Raw genomic sequence first — 25,440 nt, 5'->3', positions numbered from 1 at the left:
CTGGGGGTTTCTGCTACCTTCGCTAAACATTTGTGTACAAGGCTGGACTTAAAATAAGTAACCTGAGTGTGGGTTTGTAGATGTGTGTGTTTACTGAAATAAACAGGGCGCACAGACCAGCGGTTCTGAGAGACTTAGGCCCCGTCGTATGGCTTCAATCCACTCAGCATATTCTCTGAACCTCTCTTAACGTTTCCTTGCTCTTGGGGAACTCGCTCATGTTTAATGCCTTTTGAAAAGGCGCAGAGTTTTAGGAAGAGTTACAATGCCAGAAAAAAGATCAAACAAAGGATGTGAGGTGGAGAAAAAAGCTGCAGGACATCCAGCTCTCCCTCTCTCTCCTAAGAAATGAGAAACATTTGTGTGTCTATGAATAGCAGTGCTTGTTTAATTCATGACTAGCTTCGTTTTTTTCTGCAAGGTGCAGCGTAGTTGCAGCGTAGTTTGGCCCCGGCAGGCTGAAAATCTGAAGCCTTGATTGTCTAATGAGTGAAGCTGATGTAAAGATAGCTGGGGTTTCATCAGGATACAGTGCGTTTGCCGCGCTTTAACATTTAAAGGAATCGATTTAAAGCGCAACAGTCTGTCAAACCCGACTATTTAAGTGGAAAGGTGTGCCAGCTTCCCCTTGAGGTGTTGTATAAATCACCATGAGGGAGCTGCGATTGCAACATCCCAACAACACTATGTGAAAAGGAGCACACAACCGGAAAATACTACAGCTCTGTTTTTTCCACTTTGAAAGATTTCGGCGGGGGCGTTTCTGATCGTTCTGCGAGACACCTACAGTACGAACATGACATTTATTGAAAGCACGCCACGGGATTTCTCGCCGTTTTTACATCAAGAGCGTGAGACATGGTTGCAGAGCCGGGCTGGTTTTTATCCCTTGACAGCATGCTGCCGTCTGTGAGAATGTTCAAAGAGCCTGAGCGAGGGATAGCAAAGGAGGTTCACCCAGGGCTCGTGTGTCATCTGACCTCATTTCTGAGATGGACCCGGGAGGTTGCAGGGAAGGCAGAGGTGTAGCTTTCACTACAACCTTTTCTTTTGCTTCCTGCAAAATGACAGGACAAGAGGAGGGAGGGAGGGAGGGAGGGGGGATGTGTGCACACAATGGCAGAGTAAGATGTCTGCCTGGAAACCATCCATGGGGAGATGAAAGAGCACCGGTGAAGTCATGGTGCAAAAACGCAACGGGCAGAAATACGCGGCTCCATCTCTGAATAACGAGTGAGAGGAGCATTCGATTACAAAGACAGGGAGAGCAGGAGAAAGCAAAGGGCGCATAATGCTACAACGCATGGATGATATGTTAGCGCATGCACAGCATTCATCATCTGGGCTGGACATTATTAAAAGGTGCAAGGACTGCTGCAAAGGTCTAAAAGATTATTTGAGAACACATCATTTCAGTGCAACAAGAAAAAAAGAGCAAAGTGGGTGTCCAGTTTGAAAACTGCAAGTCTGAACTAAGCTCCTCCGCCGACCTGCTTCAACACAAACAAAGCTCTTGATGTAAACATACAGATAAATATTCGCAGGTGCACAAGCGACATGAATGCGGTGATGTAAAACACACACTTAAACAAAAAGTCTATTGTCTGTGTTTACATAGTTTAAAAATTCCAGTGGCAGTGGAAACCCCACAGCACACGGTCCCCATCTGCACCACAGGAAGTCAACAGCCAAACAGCCGCTGGCCTTCTCCTGTCACCACGGCTCCTGGCCAGACCCGTAGGGAGATTGCAGTCTTCGCCCGCCACCCTGACAACACACGCACGCTCAGGCTACACCAAAGCCACACAGTGCTCAGCGAGGAAAGAGAGGACCTTGGTCCTTTGTCTGGGTCCTAACCTGGATGAGGACACAGAGCAAAGGTGAAAGCTGCAGCAGGGGACAGAGAGGACTCTGCGGAGATCCTCATCCGCTCTGACGCAACACCAGGAGGAAGCAACCACAACAAAACATCTATTTCCTCTGCTATCTGGCACAAACCCAGGACCATTGTCAATTGTCAGACACAACATGGGCATTTCTGTCTATCCTCACCTCTACAGATAAGGACAGGAAACACTGTCCTGCGCTCCATAATCGGCCAGGTTGTGTCGGCTGGCTGCACCTGCACAGAGCAGCCTATTGTAGTGGTGTGTATAATGTTTGTCCTCTGTAGGGATTGAGTGGTGTGGGGTTTTTCAGGGCAAATACAGATATTGTTGACTGAGGCTGGTAATAACAATGTCTAGATTTCCATTTTCATTTCACCCACAAACAGCTGACAAACAAGGAACAAAGGAATAGTTGGTGCCAAAATATTTAGTGCATACTTTCTACTAGAACATAACAGCACTGTTTTGCAGGTGTTCATGAAGAACTAGGTGGTTTTGACCTTCTTTAATAACCAAATAAATAAACGGTGGGAGTCACCAGACACCACATGGTACAATGTTATCACAACACTTCACTCATAATACGATATTATTGGGGGTTTTATCCAAGAGGACAAAGTTATCTTCAATTCTTGTTTTTTTTGGTGCAAAATAAGATTGTCATGCATACAACACTGTCACTCGCACTGCCGTCCGTCTGCGATTAAATGGGCACATAATGGTACATTGCAGATTGGATGATTTGTTAGTGCATGCACAGCATTCATCGTGTGGGCTTGGCATTATTAAAAGGTGCAAGGACTGCTGCAAAGGTCTGCCATCAGTCTGCGATTAAATGGGGTCAAGTCGGAAATTACATGCTGGTAATTAGATCCATTTCTAATAATAGAGCAATGAACTGTTATAAATCATCAAAAACTGTACATCTGCTGCTGTCTGCATACACAGAAATTCACATTTAACAGAAACAAGCAACTTCCTGCCCTGTAAAATATAACCAGAACACAACCAGCTGGCAGCCAGTTGACTCGAGTCCCTTCGAGTTGTGTTCATTGACAAACGTTGACAGTCTGTGTGCATTTATAAACTAGGCTTCGATTATTTAAAACAGCATCAAAAATCTCTGAGGGTGACTGTAGTCAGTCCAAGTCAGACTGCAACTGTCTGCGGAGAGGTTGGTTTTTACCAGGCCAGCTGCGCGGTCCAATTTCTACTCCTGTGGCTCAGTCTTAGCTTGCACTGAATTAGCTTCGCTTTGTCAAGCTAAGCTAATTAAGAAAGTGTATCCAGTAATGCTGCACTGATTTTTTTCCCCGCCTCTACAAATGATAACTTTAATCCTCCTTTTTCACAGAGATGCATTGACTGCCCATCCAGGGTCAATGCTCAGCGCCCTAGCTGGCACTCTGCCTGACTGAGCGGTCAGTCTCACGCGCCTTCTCATCTTCTCATATCTCACGATTGTGAGACGCTAGCAATTTCACAGTCCGTGCACGCTAACACCCACATGCCAACATGCTGTTAAAAGACACAAAGTTTGTAATAAGTGCAAGTATTCAAGGAGGGAACTGCCACAAAAACATTCAGGACAACAAATCTAATCATTCACTTAAAACAGCACCAACCAGCTGAATATGCTCAGTTTGAGGAAGATAAAACGTGAAAGTGGCTGTAGCTAAGGAGAGCCAGAGCTCAGAGACAGACAAAGGCCAGCAGGCCCTGCTATCTTCCCTTGATATGAGCACTGATAAGCCCAAAACAATGAGGAAAACTTTCGAATTCATGGCCCTACAGAGAAGCTGTTCTCTGTAGTTGGGGGAAAGAAGCTTAAGAAACCAGATTAAATTACATCAGACCAAAGCAGCAATTTTTAAATCTAACTATTTATACATATATAGCATAACGGTGGGTGCACAGTAACAAACAACTGAGAGAAGAACCTGTAACCTCCTGCAGTTTTGGGGGAAATTGCAAAGTTTAATATTTTCTTTCATCATGAAAATGAAATTAATTGAAGAAATGTTGATTTTACATTGATGTATGTACAGTTATAAGTCCAAAAAAGAAAATCATAGTGACATTTTGTCAAAGCCAGTAATGTTTTGTAGTATTATAGAGAAAAATGAGATTTCAAACCATTTATTTTGGGCTGTGAAATTATAACGGAGCATAAGGGGTACTGTGTTTTTTCAGTACTTACTACCTGTTAAAAAAGGTTTCCAATGCAACTATTAAGACCCCAAGTGTAGATAACCGAGAAGAGATGGACTGAAGTAATTTATGTTGGAAAGCTTTTATGAATTTTTGGTGTATTTGGGAGTAGGGATGAAGAGATTCTGTATACTTCTTATTTTCTCTTAATGCAGCACAATTCCTAAAAGAAAAAAGGGGATACTCGGATCAAATTTGCCCCTGAGGAATTTTATTCTTGGCAGTGGAAAAAACAGCTTTAGACTGGTGAAAAATAGGCATCCAGGGAAACCCAGAGATGTTTTTAATTCATTGAAAACACAAGAATTTTTCATTAAATATACAGTACGACAAGACAGAATTAAATTTTAATTAAACTTCAAGAGCTGACCCATTCATCACAAAGTCTGCTCAGTAAAAGCTAGAATAGTGAGGAAGGAAGGAGGGAGTGTAGACTAACAGGAAGGATGTTTCTGCAGCAGATGCTCCAGACTGGTGAAAACAAGTCAGAAAACAAGCGAACCGACTGAATTTTCCGCTCCTGACATGACACCTCGCTGCTGGACAGCCTGGAGGTGTTTTGGTCAGGAGGACATGAGCCCGAAACAGAGTGAGGAACCAGACGCCTTTGAATCAATACCGACAATTTGTTTGGACAAAAAAAACAACATCCCCAAAGCAGCTGTCTGAATAAAACACAGCTGCACGCTCATTTCAGCTGAGGAAACATCGAACAAAGGCATAGTTTTACAGGGAGGGGGAAAAAACCATCATGCTGCAAACCTACTCAGTTATTCTGACTGTGCTGTGCCATCCCTCTGTCGGAGTCGATTTTTAAAAAAAAGCACTGAAGTCTGGCTTAACGTAGACTCGGAGGGAGGTTCAGATAGAGGACAGCAGAAAGGAGGACGGGGGTTTAAAGGGATTTCAGCATTTGGCATAGTTTGTGCGACTGGAAGGAAGAAAAGTGAAAAGGGGCAGAGGAGGGTGAAATGGTACAGCAGCAGTAGCAGCAGAGCAGGAACAAGATGAAGCTGGGGATGCCGTGGAGGTTGTTTAACATAATTAAAAACCACAAAATAACTACGCTTGTTGTGTAATGAGCTTCTCTCACTAGCGGTGACAATTACTATCTGCTAACACAGAACAATGCGGGCCATAATGTGCAAATGCTGCCTGAGCGTGCACGGCTGCAGGAGGGGATGTACGGCTGTAATTATGCACGCCTGCGTACCGAGACTCCGGTCAGCAGAGGTTTCACTGGCCGATTATGTCGCCATTAAATAAATCTAGTGAACGACCGCCTTCGCTGTAAGGGTCTGATTACAGGGCAAATCCCACGCAAATGAACAAAAGTTAATCGAGTGTGTGCAATCCTGAAAAAGAGGCCTTAACAGAGTAAAGATTAAATCTAATTCGAAGTATTTTCACGCTGTTAAGAAGCCCATAGTGTCATACCCACTGAGCACGGCAAAGCAGTGCAAAGAGCAGAGGTTTAATCCTGGTTAAAAGCGTCAACTGCAAGAGGGCAAATGAATGAATTACTCACAGGGCCTGTGGGGTGGGGGGGGGGGGGCTGTTCTGATGTTTGGCTTTAAAGCCAACAAAGCTTTCTTACACTTCTGGCTAAAAGTCACCTTTCTTTTGAACACTAGCTAGACTTTATGAGAAAATACAAACCAATTCCTTTCATACTAACACGACACAAACCTAAAGAGGTCAATTACTAAGAAAGAGTTTGTTGTAAAGTTAAACCATAAGCAAATATATTAAGCAGAACTTTGGCTGGAGGTAGAAGATGCAAACAAAGGCAACGACCAGTTAGTTTTTCCGCTATCCATTGCAATATTTAAACCAGCTACAGATGGACAGTAATAAACACACAGAAATGAGCAGCTGGATTTTTCTTCGCCCTACGCCACAGACTGAAGTCCGCCTGCCAGAAATGTAAATACGAGTCACGGCAACAAAGACCTCAGTCGGTTTGATTGGTCCACTTGGTAAGCATATTAAATGCGATGCCTCCTTTAATCAAAATAGTCATGTGTAATGGGCTGTAATTGCATCTGGCTTGCACGATGCTAATGCAAGCCATCATCCTGCTAATGTAGCCACATGTGTCTCTCTTGCTCCCGTAGCGCTGTGACTGCTCAGTATCGATTAGCTTCAGTGAGATCAGCTCAGTTTCAGTCGCCACTGTTTTGCAAAGAAACTCGAACCGGTTGCATTAAAAACCTCAGTGTGTAACAGTAAAGCGCTGAATGACAACGAGAGCAAAAGGAGTCGAAACTAAGACAAAAACAAAGTCAGAGACAAAAATAAAAGCAAAGCTGGAGCGAACTGTGACAGATGCATGGTAATATAATCTAAATGTCTTCAGCTCTCAAAGACTCAATTAACAAGGACTGCCCTGGTGCTCAGGAGTACCAGCTGTCCCTGTTTGTCACTTTAGGTCAATAACTCTTACAGTTAATTGTAAACACGTCTGCACACACACACATAAATCTCTAAGTGAGACATCCCCAACTTTGTCCCCATATTTCTTTCAGTGCGGTATTAAAGAAAACGCTTTTGAGAAACACTGCTGTGTTGAGATATTCTTCTACTCTTCACAGCTTCGGAGAACATGAGCGGTACTCTAGTTTGCACCTCAAATGTATGAGCGCGGATTCAAAGGAGCCGGGGAGCTCTAAAACATTCACAGCCACCCTGTGCCAAGAGCTGATAAAGCCACCAGCTTCACTCATACATTATGCTGGCTACATCAGTAAATCCCAGCTGCTCAGCTTTAGTCAGGTACCGGGTCCAGGAGGTTAACACTGTACAGGCTGCCATGGAGACAGACGTGGCCCTCCTGGAAGCCACGGCAGGAAGATGAAACGGCAACAGCAGGAACACGGCCAAAAATAGCAGGAGGAGGCTGGACGATACGAGAAATTAGGATAGAAACAAAAATATGCAATCTACTCAAAGAAAAGAAAGTTTTCAGAAACAACAACTGGTCTGCCCGCAGGGTCAGTCGGAGCCAGCTGGAGATCTGAAGATCAAACATCGCTAACGGCCTTTCTCAATAAACACCAGTGGCCTTGTCAATCTGTTTAAATCCGCTGCCGTGCCAAGGAGGAGCTGAGGGGTGACTGAGAGCCCAGTGTCACTCTGCCTGTGGCCTATCGCTATGATGAGTTCATTCAGCCTCAGGACGCAAAGAGTTAATGGCTGCTGGGATTATGCAATGGCGCCCCAGACGCCTTTTCTCCTCTCCTGCCCTCCTTTTTCTTCCCCAACTCCCCTTCAAACGGGGCGCAAGCCAAATTAGGCATTCCTGCACGTTTCAATCAGATGCATTTGAATGCGACGTTAGCTCCGCGCATGCTTTGGCACCAATGCGAGAACAAAACAGGGGTTTTGTTTCACTCCGAAGCCTCCCCTCGCCAGGGCCTCGCACCTGCCCTGCAGGGGGAAAAGTTGTAAGGATTTACAACCGTCTGAGCGGGTTACAGCTGCAGTGTGTCAGGCTAGTAAAAACACATGTATTTCATCATTTAAGGTAAATGTGATACTACAGGTTATCACTAAAAGCAGAAGGGTGATTTCAGCCACGGCAGATTAGACAGGGTGGAGGTGAAGGATGGCAAGAAGATGTCACGCACGTCATCTGATAAGAGAATAATAATGTCACATTAGTGAGACATCAAGTGAACGAGGGAAGAAAACCTGATCTGATTTATTAGATTAGTTAGTTCACTCTTTCACCTTTCAGTTCAGTTCAGTTCATTTTTATTTCAAACATGTGCCTTCACAATCATTACAAAATATCATTCCATTATTTGTTTGAAAAGGAGTAGGCTGAAGTATTTACTTATTTGTCCCTACCCCCTCAAGTTTTACCTCTCATTCATTTAATTTTTTTTGTCTTAAATTAAACAAACAACATATGAAACATATAAACATATGAAGTAAAACAAAACATAACATACATAAATCAAAAACAAGAAATTAGCAAGCCCCACCACAGTATAGTTTCTTTCATATGAAAAATACAGAATGTGTATATTTGCAGATACACAAGTTATGGAAAAACAACAAAACAAAACAAAAAAACAACCAAAAAAGAACCGCAACACCATTACCAGCAACATTACCATCCTGGGTTAACCCCGTTTTCTTCATTCTTATACTTATTTAAAATTAGGTTTTTATATTTTACTTTAAACTGTTTTATGTTTTGACTGTCTTTTATTTCTTCTGTTAGACTGTTCCATAATTTAACTCCTGCAATTGAGATTGACATAGTTCTTAAAGTTGTTCTAGCACTTTGTATTTTTAAATTCCATTTCCCTCTTAAGTTATACCCACCTTCTCTTTCTATGAACAATTTACAGATTTCTTTGGGAAGCAATTTATTTCTGACTTTATACATTATTTGCGCTGTTTTAAGCTTCACCAAGTCTTGGAATTTAATAGCTTGCATTTTGACAAAGAGTGCATTTGTATGGTCCCTGTACCCTACATTATTTATTAATCTAATGGCCCTTTTCTGTATTATAGTTATTGTTTGTGTGTTACTTTTGTATGTGTTTCCCCAGACCTCTACACAGTAGCTCATATATGGCAGTAGTAAAGCACAGTATAAAATGTGCAGTGCTTTCTGATCCAACATATGCTTTGCTTTTCCCAGGACGGCAATGCCCCGTGCCAATTTCCCCCGAACATAAGTAATGTGTGGCTTCCAACAGAGCTTGTGGTCAATGATCACCCCAAGAAATTTTATTTCATTTACTCTTTCTAAATATACATTGTCAACACATATTTCTACTTCGATGTTTTTCTTTTGGTTTTCAAACAACATAAATTTGGTTTTATCGAGATTCAATGATAATTTATTTATATCAAACCACTTCTTTAATATCGTTAATTCCTGTGTGATCATTTCCAAAACCTGTGGCAATTCCCCACCTGCACACAGTATATTTGTGTCATCTGCAAATATTACAAACTTTAAAATCTCCGATACTCTGCAGATATCATTTAAGTACATAATAAACATTTTTGGACCTAGTACTGAACCTTGAGGTACTCCACAAGCTATATCCATCAAATTAGATTTATATTCATTTATTTGTACATATTGTTGCCTATTCCCTACATAGCTTTTTAACCATTCCAAAACAACTCCCCTAAACCCGTACTTTTCCAGTTTTTTTTAATAGAATTTCATGATTAACAGTATCAAACGCCTTCTTTAGATCTAAGAAAACGCCGAGCGCATACCTCTTATTATCCATACATTCCGTTATCTTTTCCATTAGATCTATCAGTGCCAAAGCTGTTGATCTGTTGTTTCTGAACCCATACTGACTATCTGTCATTAATTCATATTTTTCCACAAAACTGTCAAATCTTTTTATGAAGAGTTTTTCCAGTATCTTAGAGAACTGGGAGAGTATTGACACTGGTCTATAGTTTGTAAAATGATGTCTTTCACCGGTTTTGTAAATGGGAATAACTTTAGCAACTTTCATTTTTTGTGGAAAAACTCCTTTTTGAAACGACAAGTTGAATATATATTTTAATGGTTTTACGATACCATCAATAACTGTCTTTACCATTACCATATCAATATCATTCCAGTCTGTACTGGTTTTGTTCTTAAGTCCTCTAACCATGTCATAAATCTCTTTCTCTTCCACTGCTCTTAAAAACATTGAGCTACTATTCCTTTCAATATTTTCACCAGTGTCCCTTTCTATTCCATCAACCTTTATTTCTTCTGCCAGTTTTGGCCCTATGTTTACGAAGAATTCATTAAAGCCATTTACTATCTCCTCCATGTTATTAATACTTCTTGTCCCTTCTATAAAGTACCCAGGGTAATCATTATTCCTTGATTCATTTTTGATTATTCTGTTTAATACATTCCATATATCTCTTGTGTTATCTTTATTATCTTTTCCTTCACAAGTGAGACCGGACCTGGGAAAAGGATCAGGAGATAAGATAATATACAACACCCCAACGTAAACACCCTCAATGCAATCTCAGGCAGGCCTCATGTGGGCCAAACCTTCAACAAAAAAAACAAAAGACCCTGCACATTTTTACTTTTATAAGGTGGATTTTCCAGACTCTGTCACAACAGTGATTACTTTCCCTTTCACTGCAGCGACTGCAAGACAAACAGCACAAAGTTAGCGTTCTTGTTAGAAAGTAACTCTCCAGGAATGTGTGAAGGCATTCGACCGGCTGTGAAAGCTCATTCCAGATGACGCCTAATTATCATAAAAGATGGGAAAAAAAGTGTAGCTGAGTAGGTGCGTGTGTGCTTGTCCTTTTCAAACTCAAACATTTCCCACCTTAAATCTTAAAAACCTCTAATTTAGATCCAATCCTCTAAAATAAGACATTTTAACAAGTGTTGCTTTGGCTAATCAGACTTACCAGTAGAGCCCAAACAGATGTCTGCTGGTTACACAAATAAAAGAAGTCAAAATGAGATTCATTTATTACAGGATCTATAACAAGTCAATGGCGACCAATGAAAATAACTCAATTAAGACTTGCAGTTTATTTTCTGTCTATTGATTGTTGACTAATCACTAGAGCTGGGCGATATGAGATTTTTTCATATCACGATATGTTTTTTTTTTCATTTCAGGCGATAACGATATCTATCACGATATAAGCCAAATAACTATATTTGTAAGATTTAAATGTGCCGTTGCTCACAAGTAAAATGTGAAATAATCAGCAGCTTGTTTTTATTTAAATATTTATTTCCCATAATAAGTTCAACAGGGTAGATGTACTTAAGGAACATGAGACTTTTTCAGATAAATAAAGGCAAATATTGCAAACTACACAAAAGGCAGCCGCTAAAGCGTTTAAGTTTCAAAATAGAACAAACGAAACAGACTAAATTGTCAATTCCACTTAGAAACAAAATATTAATTCTAAAAATAAATCTTAGTTTGTTTTACAGAAGAACAGACAAAACTGACTAACCTTTGTCAATATCAAATAAACTGAGAACTAAAAGGAAATTCTCAATCTCTCCTTGTTGTATAGCTGAGCTTTTCAAACAGTTTTAACAGTTACTTTAGTCTGACAAAAGCCGAATGACGAATTAGCGCTTCCAGTCAGAGACTGAGGCTACGTCCACACGTACACGGGTATTTTTGAAAACTGAGATTTTCCGTTTTCGTTTTAAAAAATAATCCCGTCCACACATAAAGGCAGAAATGAAGGAAAACGCTGCTATGAACATGCCAAAGCAGCAGGTGGCGCTAGATTCCTAACCGTGCAGAAATGTTGGCCAATCAGAAGTCTAGAAGCCTCGGTGGGAAAAAGTAAACAAAGCTGGGGCATAGAAGCAGAACCGAGTCGTATGTGTGGACGGACAGTAACTGTGTGTATATGTAAGCATTTAAACACTGCAGAGAGTAGAATTAACAGTAACAGTATTGTAGAAATTCATTTCACCGAAACAATAACGTGGCGCACAGTGTGACGCATGCACCAGTTTATTGTATTTCCAGACTTGTTTTCGGCACAATTTACAGTGCACGCTACTCTGTTTTTTGTCAGACTTGAAATAGCCGAAATACCTTCACACTACGGAACTTCTATGGCTCTTCCGTCCGACAATCTCTCCGGCATTGGAACCATCATCTGTTTTCTCTTCGGTCACGCTCGGTTGATTTTTCTAGTCGGCACACTCATTTCCTCCATTACGTGCTGGCTCCATTACCCGCTGGCTGCTTCCCAAACAAACACACGTGCGGCTTGGCACTTGTGCTGTACGTAACAAGTCACGCGACGTGACGCTGCGGCTGTGATTGGTTCGGCTCTGCGCTACTTAATTTGGATTGGCTGACCTTCTTTTTTTTTTTTCTTTTTTCTTGAGGACAAGAGCGGCGAGGTCTATCGCGATAGCTTAATTTCTCTATCGAGTCAAAGTTATATCGCGATACATATCGTTATCGTTCTATCACCCAGCTCTACTAATCACTCATCACTGCTTTCTAGGTGTGTGTGTGTGTGTGTGTGTGTGTGTGTGTGTGTGTGTGTGTGTGTGTGTGTGTGTGTGTGTGTGTGTGTGTGTATAAACTAACAAAAAAGCCCATCTGATTGGAAGATTTCACCACTTGAGCTCTGATAAATTTGCCAACTGGGTAGGCAAGTAATTGAAAACGCTATAATTTCTGTGCATAACACAAAATAAGTAAAGGGGGGGTTAACCGCTAGTCCAGTCCAGACAGGAGACAGAGCCGTAGAGGCACCGAGTCGATAAACAAGAGCGATCCTTCCACATGAGACGGTCGAGCACAAGAAGCAACAAACCAAATGCAACAGGAAACAAGGAAAAGGAGACGGGAGAGCTACAAGGGTTGATTCCAATCACGACCACAGGGCCTTGCAGCAGGAGCCAGCGCAACCACACGCATGCACAGCATCACAGAGACATGCACGCAGCACTCAGTGGGTCATTACAGAAACAACAGGGGCTGCAAAGAGCAGTGGTCAGTATAAAGAAAATAAACCTGCACATATCAGCAGGTAAGCTTCCTTAGGCGCACATACCAAACATTAAATGTCAGCGCCTGGAAAATAGTAGTCAACACTACATCTTATAAGCTATCACATCCATCTTTCTTTCTTTACTCTCCCTCTGGGGCTGGTGAGAGTGTTGTTTTTGGCAACCACTGATCCATAACTTCAAAATGACTCCAAACAACTCATTTAGCTGGCAGGAAAACTAAAACGAAAAAGAGCTTATTCCCCATAAGAAAAATAACATAAAAAAAGAAGGCTTTTATTGACACAAGAGAGACCATGTGCAGAGGCATCACAGTGACATGCGTTTGCCAGCTGACAAATCTTCAACAGTGCTGTGTGCCTCCAGTTCCCAGCATCCTTAAAGCTGGCACACCTAGATCGATTTCGGGGTCGCTGGAAGGACGGAAAACCGAGATGATGAAGACGCATCAATTTAAAAATGACATGGACCCCAGTGGGCTGCCATGAGTGTAGCCTCTGCAAGAGTGCAAGAAGATCCTCCCCCCTGGGAAAAGAGCCTTCCATAATGGGAGTGAATGCAAGCCGGCTTAGGAAAACAGGGGACCGTGGAGTTCAAAAGGCTTCACCTAAACCTGAATAAACACGGCTGATAAACGACCAGAAATAAGAGCCACCGAAGACGCTGAGAAATCCTCCCCCCTTGTTCACACAACCAGTGCTACCAGTTAAAGTCTCCCATATGCACAAACGCGCCGAGACCCCGATCTGTACAGACAAAATCCGCGGAAGACATTTTGATACGAGAGCGTAGATAAACACAGGTGTTACTCATTATATTCATTAAGGCCCGGTAGCTAAATACAGCAGAGCTTTCATTACTTTCATTGCACGCCTTTGTTTACCTACTCTTTAAAGGTCTAAACGGCTGCTGGGACATTCCTCTCCTCTTTGCTTTGTATCGCTGGTCTATGCTCTAACAGGAATGGTTTGTGCTATTTCACTGCTTCCAAGGGGTTTTATCAAGTCTGCTTATGGGACCATTTGCGTATCAATACTTCAGCTGCTCCCTTTCCCCCCTCCCACTCACAGAAAACTGATCGGGAATCATCGAGGCTTCTCAGTGTCAACACAACTGTTTAATTAACAGTAGAAACTGAAAATAGTAGGAAAAAAAGGTGCGAGTGTGACTCAGATGAGCAAAAGCTTCACTGTTGTGACACGCCACCATTTATAACACTTACAGGCATATGAATGTCACAGACTGGACCTGTTCTTGATTCTTGTTCTTATTGACTAACCGGTAAACCGGCTGGGGCTGTATTGTGGCCAATATTAACACGAGGTATTGATAACTGATAACCATCAGCTTATATTGAGAGTATATTGCTCAATAAATAACATAAATTGGAGAAGAGAAACCCAGATCGTTTGTCTTTGTCACTGGGGTATTTGGGAGATTCTCAAAAATCAATTACGATAAAAAGGAGATGAACAAATATTTGTATTTTCTGTGTTTATTTTGCTTTTGCTGATATTTATTTCTGACAGAGTAAAAAAAAAAAGAACATTTTTTGAGTGTTTAATCTTTTCATCATATCTTACCTAACTGCAAAACTGAAGGCACACAGATAAAGGTCAGCCATGGACACTGGGAAGTTTCAACAGGCTGATCAACAGAGTGTGAACAAGTAAATAAATAACTACACATAATACATTTTAGGGAACTCTGTATATTTTAAGTGCGACTGAAAGAAATATCAGTATGGGTCTTAAAAATCCTAAATCGGGGGATCGGACTAAACAAGGCAACCCAGAGACCAAAAGAAAGTCAGTGCCATTCAACGACAACAGGCCAAATTACCAATGGCAACGCAACTTAATGTTTTCTAAACTTCAAGGAGAGCGACTGAAGCACTTTTGTGTAGGCGTGACTGATACTGTTAATAGAGATGACAGAAAACAGGGTAATGACATTACATTAGAAGGCCACCTAAACGAACTCTGAAACACCCATCAGCTACAAAATGAGGCATGAGGAGTTTTTTATTACTGAAAAGAAAATTTACCATCAGATCATTAAATAAGTGGAATAATATAACACGTGTAGAAAGGCTGCTGTTAGGTGATGCATTGCACAGCACAGATGTTCATCGGTCTTTCTCAATATCATCTTGTGATGAAATTTCAAAATGCATGAAGACAATCATGCTGCGGTCTGTACTGCAATCCAATCAAATATATATGGATTTTTTATTTTTTTTTCCACATTCAATGGCTCAGTTTCAACACAGTTATTAGAAACAGCTGCGCACGCCTCTGACAGTAAACAGACAAATTCCAAATTCAACACAATGCACTTCTGTCTTTGTTTAGTCTACATCCCTCCATCCCCTCTGACTTTAAGCATTCGGAGAATCCGCCTTGTGTGCAGCCAAACAGCCTTCAACCCCAGCAGGGCTAATAAGAGGCAAGCGTATGGATTTTAAAATAGAGCAACAGCAGGTGGGTACGCCAGCGAGGCATCCTCACAGCCACTGGTCGACTTTCCAGGATAGGAGAGCTTTGGGATACTGACATCTTGCATCCTTCTACTTGAAACCTTCTTCCCCTTTTTGAGAGATGAACAGATCCAGTGCCGTGCTCTGTGGTTTGCGCAGTGTAGCAACAGCGTTTTGTTTTATAGCAGATTCTGAAAAGCCGGAGAGAACATCCACACAGTAAACAAAGTCTAAACTCAGAAGTGATTCCCAAGAAGAAGCTGGACAGGATGTGCATTAATCATCGCAAAATAATGATTATTAGCGTGATAGAGTGATTTTCTCCAGCTGCCCGAGACAGAGAGAGGGAGAAAGATCAAAGACGAGGGCCTGACAAGAGCCGCTCCTCTGCAGCCAGCCCAGTCATTTTTTCACATAAATCTTTCAGGACGGGGAGAGAAACAAAGAGGCAAAGATGATGAAAAATACACCATAGATGAGCAGATAAGAGAGATGCTGCATTAACGTTATGGACATTGACTGGATGAGTGGCTTTCATGTACTCCAGAGGGCTGCCACGTCACGTCGGCTACAAATAGAAACCAGATCAACAGAGGAGCAGAGAGCCGAGCAAAGAGTTATGACTGCCAAGTCAAAATAAAGACAGATCTCAGTAAATATTTGGCCACAGGAACATGGAGTGTTTGGTGCGGACTGCTTCATGTGGGGAGTAAAGATCTCTGTGGCGCTTTCACCCATTCAGAGGCCCCCTTTTTTTAAAAAAAAATACAAAAATAGGGCATTCCTAAGGTTGGGTTAAAAAAGCATGGCTGTCGTGAAGGTACCTGGCTTGGCTCTATTCATTCATTTTATAAACATAAACCCACTGCCTTGCTTGCCTCCGTCTCCCCTGCTGCTGCCTGCACACAGAGGACACATTCATCCCCCAAAGCGGGCACCATGAGGAGACTGGAAGGGACGGAGGGGGGTGGGCACCAGACACACTTCAACTTCAAGGAATTTTTCAGCCACTTTTGACCGTCACTATCTTTTTTTACCCCACTTTTTGTAGCTCCTCTCCACCGTCACCCATGATGGAGCGTGCCAAAGCTGAGAGGCAGCTCAAACACCCAAAACAGAGTTATGAATATGATAATCAAGGAATGGCGTATCCAGTGTGTTGTGTGAGGTTTGAAGTATACTCAAGGGAACACATAATGACATGGCAGGGCTGCTTCAGTGATAGATTACAACCAGCTATCATCCCATCATTCCCCTCTGCTGCTGCAGATGAGAAATTTAATCACTGTGTAATTACAGTGATATGCAAACAGAAGAGCTGCAGCATTGTGAGAAAAAGAAAGTGTTTAACAATTTCAAACCTTTCAATTTAAAAGCATTTTTACTCTTCATCCCCCCCGCACTCTAACTTCCCTAAAGTTTTCTCTCAGTCCTGGAACAAACTGCCTTTCTAACTCATAAAATCAAGTCTCCCCCCCCCCCCCCCCCTTAAAAAAAACGGGCTCAGTGGGGGAGGGGTACCCCCCTTTTCCTCACTGACCACCGCTCCCTGCCCAACAAAATTTAACTTCTTTAAATTTCCACTACGTACAACAAACACTTTCCTTGCATGAATGAAAAAGTCATCAAGCATCACCTTTGACTCTCTGTAGCAGCCCTTCTTTGCACGGAGTTCCAACAGTGCACCAACTTCAACCAGCTACATAAGTAGTCACAAAAGCATGGAGGTCCATGTTGGCTCCACCAGCACTTATTTATGTTTTTAAACTCCTTCTTCTGGAGTTACAGTATCTGGATGCTCTGGAGTAAATAAAACCCATATGTGCTCTGCTCGTAGTAGGAGTGTAGAGGAGCTTGTTACCAACCTTGGAGGCAGATAAAGCCCACAGCATACATCATATCCACCGGCATTCTCCTCCTGGTAGTCGCAGCGGGGGTTCTCCAGCCTTCCCCCCGCCGGGTCTCGCTCCCTCCTCGTTGATCCATGACCGTTCCGGTGCTCGGCGGCTTCCTGGGTTGCTGTTCTCCGGCGGCTACGGGAGAGCCGCAGCGCGAAACACAGGAGCAGGGGGGTGAGCGTCAAAGAGATCCGTGCGTCACCGTGTGCTTACAGGTAAACCAACACCGCTGCCTGCGCGGCTCCTCCCGGGAAAAGCGAGACGGCCTGCTCACCTGGTTGTTCCGGAGACTAGCGAGAGCACAACAGAAACATGTGGGGTGGACGCTTCGGGTTTCAGGCTGCTCACACAAAACGAGTGAACGAGTTCAGACTGAGATGCCCCGCCGAAAGTTTGAAGCGAAGTTTAAACTTCCAGGTGGCTCGCAGGGGAGGGCTGCTGTGAATTTAGGCTGCGGTGGTTCATTACAGCCCGGTCTGTGTTGCCCGCCGTGTGCCCGCTCTTAGAGCCGCTGGACCACCTCGCTCTCCAACAAGAGGGAGTTTCTCTCCGCCGTGTTTCCAAGTTGGCTTCCTCCCACTCGCCTGGGTGATTTTTTTACTCCAGAGTTAAGTGGGCGGAAACAACATACGATAGTTCCTGTCGGAATTTTCAAAATAAATGTAACAACAAGGACCACTTTAAATACCGAGTTTTCCACAATTTCTCATTTGTATATTTTAACCTTTAATTCATGTATTTTAATTTAGTTTATCAGTCTTTTCATGCTGGGTGAGGCCAGTAATAGTCCAATAGATCATTATCATTATTATTATTATTGTTATTGTTATTATTATTACTACTACTACTAGTAGTAGTAGTAGTAGTAGTAATATTTTTATATTACTACTGCACATAATAAATAAGTTAATTATTAACTTATTTATTAATAAGTTAATAAATAATTTATTATTTATTAACTTTACTCGTGTTTTTAAATAATTACGTGTTCAATATTATCGAGACACTGTTTTCTATGCCATTGATGCTGTTAAGTAACCGGCATGGAAAAACAAATGTATATTATTTTGAAATTAAACTTCCCGTATCACTCTGGTTACTTCACGGGTTATTCCATCTTTTTCCTCGGGTGCAGCTTCCGGTGGCCGTGCCTGATGTGGGATAAGGAATACAACACCGCGACCCTCTGGTTCAACCTGAGCACTGTTACCTTATACAGAAACCTTACATATCACTCAAATAATTCAGATTTTTATTCAAATGTTTTATATTTTCAATATCTTAAAGTTGTTTTTATGCAGAAGATTTACAAATTGAACATAACTGGTCCAAAAGAAACACGTCAGATTTTTTTCACTCTGTAATTCCTGCACGCTTTTACGTGTTTGCATATTACTAACCTAATTAATGTTGTACTATCTCTCAGTTCGGTGTTATGCATACAAAAAGCATCGATTCACAACAACAGTCGTCTTTATAGCTTAAAGTAAAGACTCTACAATACTGAGGGGACCTCACAGACCTCAGCAGGAATGCATGTCCCTGTTAACACCTTCTGTGAGTTCACATCACTCTGACCACGAGGTGACGGCCCCTTGCTGGGGCCACCGTTGGGGATATGTGTGGGCCCAGAGCCACGTTGCTGGTCCACTTGGCCCACGGATGACTGTGGCTGACAGAAACACTTTAGAGGATTAATAGAGGGTTAGTAAAACCTTTTCAAGGGGGCAGATATAGAAAACAAGTTCATTCACAAAATGAATTCCTGAGGGAGGAAAGCGAGGCAGTAGTCCCACTCTTATTTGAAGTGTCTGAGGGCATGGTGTCAGCTCCCATGCAATAATTAACTCTGCTGCTAGTCACTTACCTCTTAGAAACAGGAAAAAAGGGAATCCGGCAGCTCTCATGAGAACCCAAAACCACGAGTATGGGTTCATATAAAGCTCCACATTAAAGCTCTGACATCCTGAGAGATTAGCAGCGAGCAGACAAACCCCCTCCACGCTGATTTGTACCAGGTGGGAGGAGGAAAACTCAGAAGTCTCGCATCTTAGTAAGACATCTATGTTCCCCGAGTTCCCACACTCACACTGGAGTCTGACGTTGTAAGATCTCGCTTGGTGGAACAGCGTAAGTGGATAAGACGAAGATATTCAAGCGAATTCAATTCTGAGTAGAAAATGGTTTTATTTCTTTTATCAAGATCAGACACCAACTGGGGTCGTTTTAAGTATCAGATCAAAACAGACGCGTGTGCAACTGTCCCCTTAAATGAAAAGCGCTTTCTACTTGTTGAAATTTGAGCACTTGATCATATTCTATCCTTTATATTTATTACATAGAATGAAATGAAAACAAAGGCAAAATAAGGGAATTAGAAAAAAACCCCATTCCAGTTGTTTTTGAGTAGCGACACGAAAAACACAAACAACACACTCAAATCACACATCCCCAATCACAGCATTACAGAAAGATGTGCTCAGAGTTGGCAACTCAAACCTGCAGAGTGGACTAACATACAGCAGTCAAGTCCTGCATGGCACCACTGTTCAGGATGAACAGTTCAGTCCTGATTGGTTTACTTTTTCACACACATATATGTACATACACAAGTTGTTGTTGTTTTTTTAAGGAGTGCTTTCCATGGTTTACACGATTACACCTGTGTCTTTCTCTGCAACGCATGAGATCAGCTGTAGTGGTTAAAGCAGCAGCTATAATTTCAGTTACAGTCACGTCAGTAGAATAAACATCTTCACCCTGTTTCCCAAAGTTTGAAGCTACACCCCTAACATCGCAATAAATCTCAACGGGCAAATCATTAAAAGGAAAACGTTACATGTCGTCATTTCAAACCCAAAACCTTTTCATCTTTATCTACCGTCGAAGGCAAAAATAAATCTACAGTCTACAAAGTATCTTTTATTTACATGTAAGAAAAACGTAATCTTAACTAAAAATCGGTTATTACTGTCAAAAGGTGGCATTTATGGCGAGAGGCGAACTCAAAGTGCAGAGTCAGTGATTATTAATTAAGGGCAGAGATGAGGTACGGCAGGTTTTCTTGGCCACAATTAGGAGGCACCAAGGCTCCAAGGCAACAAGACATTAGGACTACGACGAGGGAAATGCAGAAATGTGGCAACGGGAAAAATATCAGACTGGTTACGTAGGTATTCATCCTGATGAGTGGGAATCTAAGAGGATCTTTGGGTCAGGCGTGTGGACAAAATGCGTGCTGGACTCGACACTGTCCGACGGTTCTGTTGCCAAAGGCCAAAGGGAGGAAGAGGAGGGGGAGTAGTGTCTTTGGATGGGTGAACAGAACCGCCTGCTGCTCAGTTTCCAGAGTAGAGATCCACAGTGCTGGAGCTGAGCCCACGGCTCTCCCTGAAATTACTGCCCCCTCGATTCTGGCAAGGAAACAACACAGGTTCAAGTGGAGCATTCAAAAATAAATAAATACAACAACAAAATGCAAATCTTTACAAAAACTGATCATCACCTGGAACGTTTCATCGCTAGATTTGTTCAGATAGTTCAAGGAAGAGGCTCGCTTCATACTGATGGACAAAGAAAACAAAGATTAGGCATTTGTTTCTTTGAGAGGAGAGCACACACACAAAACCAGGCCTGACCACGTTTGGGGAGTAAATGTCCAATAAAGTGTGACCTGCTAATTAAATTCAGTGGAGAGAAATTGCACTAAGAACATATGTTGAAAGGTTTAATGTGGCTTATCATGTAAAGGGCTCTGTGGTGTCATTAAGACTAGAAAAGCCCTCTGAGAACTTGTAGAAGCAGTACATTTCTTTGGAATCATTTATAAAGTAAAACATCCATCACAAGAGAGGATTGCTTGAGTTATTACTTGGTGCTGCGAGGTTCAGGGGGTACGTTGCCCTGCAGTTTCTTCACCAGCATCTCGCTGCTGCGACGCAAAACATCCCTGAGCTTCCCCAGAGAGCCACTGCGATAGAGGGTTCCACTGCCATCCTGCAGACACACACAGATGCTCGTTAGCTCATCCACACTCCCCGCTGCAAACATGCCTGTTCGTATCATTAGCCAGTAATCATCAATTATCAAGATGCATGTTTGTGTTTCGCTTGAGTCGTGTAGCACATCACGACGCGTTCTAATCGGCTGCTCCCAGCCAAACGACGTGTTCGTGGTGCCTCACACAATTAAATTAGGTGTCACGGAGCTGGAAACATCTACATGCAAGTCTTTATAGCTTGATCCAAAGGTTGTGCTGAGTGCCATATATATATACAGTCATTATTAACACATGGCACATCTTCATTGAGACAATTAGCTTTTGCTGCTTTTCTTGACACCTCATATTCTCACTGTGCACTTATTACTTCACTCCCACACAGAGATCTGTCGTATCGTTGCTGGTTTGATTCATAAGGAAAACAAACATGAAACTTCATGTTGGAAGGAAATCGGCAACCTTGCAGTCTGATAAATTGAATAATCTGAAGTTCATTTTCAGCAGAAAGAAAGCAGAGATTGATTTTAAGAAGATATGTAACCATGGTTACACGAGTGGAGTAGATATGCAGTTTTAGGTTCCTGGGACTTGGTAACACAGCAAACATCTGATGATCTTCATACACAAACTGTGACACACTTCTACATAAGCCCAATAGAAACCAGCGTAACCAGTTTAATTTGTCGTATTTGCCTTAAACGAATAGCTTTATTTGTAAGATTTACTTAAATATGACAGTTTTATTTTGTCAGTAGCATACTAATAAAAATCCGGATGTTCTATTCAGACAAATTTTAAAATGACCTTAAAGTTAATTGCAATAATCCATCCATTCATTCATTTGTTAGATTCTCCTGTGCGTGTGTGTCTAAGTGTAATAGCAACCAACTTGTAAAGTGTCTGTTTTAATTTCTAATCAGCAAATACAACATGTACTTGTCTTGCTTTCCCAGTGTGTCCTTTTCTCCTTGAGGCGACTGCTGTTGTGATTTGGTGCAATATAAATAAAACGGAACTTTTTCTATAAAGTGGCTGTCACACTGCACTACTACAGGAGTACCAGCAGAGGGAGCTGTGTGTACAGATGCGATTTCTGTTGCTTGTTTGGCTCAGCAGCTGACATTAAAACCTCAAAGCAGGAGTGTGTGTGTCTGTTTGCATCAGAAGCAGAGAAAAGACAGACTTCACAAATGGAAAAACTTTATTTGAGAATACCAACAAGTGTCGATGCAATAACCTTCACAATGCAGAATGGTAATTATAATGCAATCCTACTTACTAAGTGCGTTATAGACTTTTCCATTTATGTTCTTTAGGAAACTGAAAGTCACACTACATATGTCGAGAACAGACAGTTCAATAAATAAGCATTCCACTAACACAACAATATTGCCATAATTATGTGATGGACAGTCTTTTATTATTTATTTATTTATTTTGTTCATAGTTGCATTAGAAGTATAGGTGTTCGCATGGGAAGGAATGAAGAATCAAGGCGAGTAGCATGATGAAAAGCCATATAGTGAATGCACTTGTCAACTATTAATACAGCCTACTATTACACTTCCAAGATGTTAAATCATTTACATTCAGTTAGTTAAACATCTGAAATAATGTTGATCTTGAGGAAACACTCGCACTGTACTCCTGGTGTCTAAAAACATGATTCACCGACTGTTTACTTGCAAACAACTGTGTGAGAAAAAGTCCATCAAACTGTGTTCAAAATACAGCATCCATAGCGGGCGCTGCGACTGTACCACCAAACATACACATGAATACACACTACAACTACTGTAGGATCCAGGTTTCTGTTGATTTACGATGCTATCCTCTACTGCTACACCAACAGATCAAGGCAATTGTGGGCATTTATGCCCATTTATTAAACTATATAGAGATCACTCAGGTGGCCAGTGTTTGTGCTAGTAGGTCTCTGCTATTGTGTGGGCTTCACAGTGTCAGCCAATGTTGCTAATTCCCTTTGTAAATGCACGTGACTGTAGAGCCTTTGCTAAAGCTTGAAACAGTCACACTGAAGCGAGTAAGCAGAAGCTGAAAATAAATTACCATGGCGACACAACATCTGGCTAATCTGCCGTCACGTTTTGGCCTCCATCCTGTTCCGGTCCCGTCACAGCGGGCAACGCAATGTTGACATACTACTGCCTTTATATTGAGCCACATAATAATAAAGTATTTAGAAAATGTAAACAATTTCATACAAAATAAACCAAAACAAATTAATAGCAAATATATCTATAAACACACAAAAAAAACAACCCCAAAACAAAATTGGCAACACTCCCTTTACTCTTCCCGCTGACTGTCAACGTGTCAAACTATACAGTACCATTCATTTTAAAACTTGTTAAGCATTTGATCGCAGGCGTTAGTTCAAACTGGCAAATACACACTGGCAAAAAACCCAAAAAGATACAATTATGGCTAAATACAGGCACCGGGTTGGATGCTAGCTTTGATGTTAGCTGTCATTTGTAGTGCTCAAGGCAAACAAATTTGGAGTGAGAACAATGCAGAGTAACCGTGGAAGTTCATTATCTGTAGCGCTTTATCTGGTTATGTGCTGGAGTGATGTCTGGAGCTATTCTGCCTTGTTTCAATAAATGGCTGCTCCTCTTATGAGCCAATAAATAAATCTGCTGTGCCCCTGTGGTAAAGACACACGGGTCTGAATAGAGGAAAAATGTGCGAGTTACTTCCTCACGTGGAAAGATTACACACAATGACTTTCTTTTTTTTTTTTTTGTGACAGAAAGAGTTGAAGTTCCGACATGGGGAAGGGGTGACGCAGGTTAGTGAGAGGGAAGGACAGGGAGAGAGAAAGTAAGGAGGAGAAAACAGAGCAGAGGTGAGAAGACCAAACGTCCCAGCAGCTGTCAGTTGAACAGGGGAGAGAGGTGACAACCAGGAGGGGGGCTTTCTGAGTCTCTGCCGCAGGAGAGGGGGGAGCATCAGGAATGGCAGAGGAGCTGTTGGACAGAGAAGGCCAGAGGGAATGACAACACACATCCTTTTGCTATTGTGTTGGGGAAGGAGAGAAGGATGGAGGAATAGTCTTGATGGCTTAGGCCTGATAAAAGAGAGAAACAGACAAAAAGAAAAAGAAAAAAAGAAGGCACACATCGTAAGATTAAGAGCTCTGGGTTGGGCTTCCTACTCTAGACATCTACGCTTTGATAAATTACCCATGACTTGCACTAGATTCAGTAACTTCCTGCAGATTGGAGGCTGATTATTCTTTTTCTAAACCCTAATTTAGTAAACGGTAAATGATACGGGAGCATCAGGCTCCGATTCTCTCTGAAAGATTACATCTGTCTTAGATGCTACACTAGCAGGTAAGTGAAGCAGTAGGTGCTGGCTGCAGTCACCGTGACTCAGCTGTTTCTCTTTCCTCTTGGGGTACCAGAAAGGCTGAACTTGGCACACAGTGCCCAGCCGGTGACTGTGCACTGCAGACGTGAGACATCTGCAAGCAGCAGCACTGAAATGGGAATACTTCGATAACTATCACACTGATGGTGGGACATGAATAAACCTAAGTAGTATACATTTCACAGAAGCTGCATCTAACACACGATCCTCCACCTACGTCCTCACCTGACTAACAAACTAATCTATTCTACTCATCGAGTACCTAAATACCAACCCACCCAAGCTTATTGTGTGGAGAGGGGGAGAGTACAATCCACTGAATGAGAAGAGCAAATTTGACTGACAGGCTGATTGGTTGTCATGGCAAGAGGAATCGACATGGAGGCACGTTATTGACAAACACAAGGGGGGGAAGGGGGATGAGAAAAAAAAAAAAAGTCAGAAGGTGAAATCTGGAAAACATGCAGCTAAAAAGGCAGCATATTAAAGCAGACCACTTACAGACACACAGGAAGTGGAATCATGCATTTTTTTTTTTTAAAACAAGAGCCACACATACACGTCAGTAATTAACCTGTACACAAGCACAAACGCGCTGACAAGCTGTCGTCTCATGGTTATTTCCTAGACAAGCGCCACTTTAATAGCAAAACAGGAAGTGCTTTTTGAGACATCTGAAGCATGTAAACAACTTCCACAACGTTAATGACACAGCAGACTGAGTGCAGAAGAAAGAGGAGATGAGACTTTAAGCAAAGGTGAGTGACAGCTCTGAACCACATCACCACGCGGCAAGACACAAGTAGACTCTTTCCTACACTAATCTTTGAAAGACAATAACCATTTTAAGCTGTGTAAAACAAATGGATGGATGGAATTTGTTATAAATAAAAACAAAACTTGCTTAGTCAAAAAGCAGAAGTTAACATGACTAGAAAATAGTCAGAAAAAGCATGAGAATGTCATGAATATATTTTCTGTTTGAACTGAGTCAGTTTAACTCCTGCTGCTATAGCTACACGCTGGCTAATGAAATGCAGGCACACACA

At 41.9% G+C, this 25,440-nt stretch overlaps 2 protein-coding genes across 9 annotated transcripts in view; both read right to left on the bottom strand.

Moving 5' to 3' along the window:
- ptk7b (protein tyrosine kinase 7b) overlaps positions 1 to 17,563 on the bottom strand; it is a 77,411-nt gene extending 59,848 nt beyond the window's left edge. The window contains exon 1 of the mRNA XM_085297388.1: positions 16,960 to 17,563. Coding sequence (XP_085153514.1) covers positions 16,960 to 17,080 — 121 coding nt within the window. The 5' untranslated portion in view covers positions 17,081 to 17,563. The remainder of the gene's footprint in view (positions 1 to 16,959) is intronic.
- Positions 17,564 to 19,303: 1,740 nt separating this feature from the next.
- The window catches only part of klc1b (kinesin light chain 1b), a 27,782-nt gene continuing 21,645 nt past the window's right edge, over positions 19,304 to 25,440 (bottom strand). For 7 of the 8 annotated variants that reach the window (XM_085297381.1, XM_085297377.1, XM_085297383.1 and 4 more), the window contains exons 14-16: positions 20,864 to 20,988; positions 20,498 to 20,555; positions 19,304 to 20,405 (exon numbers count right to left, since the gene is read on the bottom strand). In XM_085297381.1, coding sequence (XP_085153507.1) covers positions 20,331 to 20,405; positions 20,498 to 20,555; positions 20,864 to 20,988 — 258 coding nt within the window. In that variant the 3' untranslated portion in view covers positions 19,304 to 20,330. Of the gene's footprint in view, positions 20,406 to 20,497; positions 20,556 to 20,863; positions 20,989 to 22,175; positions 24,087 to 25,440 lie in introns of those variants that run through there. The other variant, XM_085297385.1, reaches the window with a different exon arrangement.

The sequence above is a fragment of the Mchenga conophoros genome, linkage group LG13 (genome assembly GCF_057382185.1).
Source record: "Mchenga conophoros isolate Kocher_MC1m ecotype Shallow Benthic linkage group LG13, M_conophoros_male_GT1.1, whole genome shotgun sequence".
Lineage (NCBI taxonomy): Eukaryota > Metazoa > Chordata > Actinopteri > Cichliformes > Cichlidae > Mchenga > Mchenga conophoros.
This window is presented reverse-complemented; position numbering and strand designations above follow the sequence as displayed.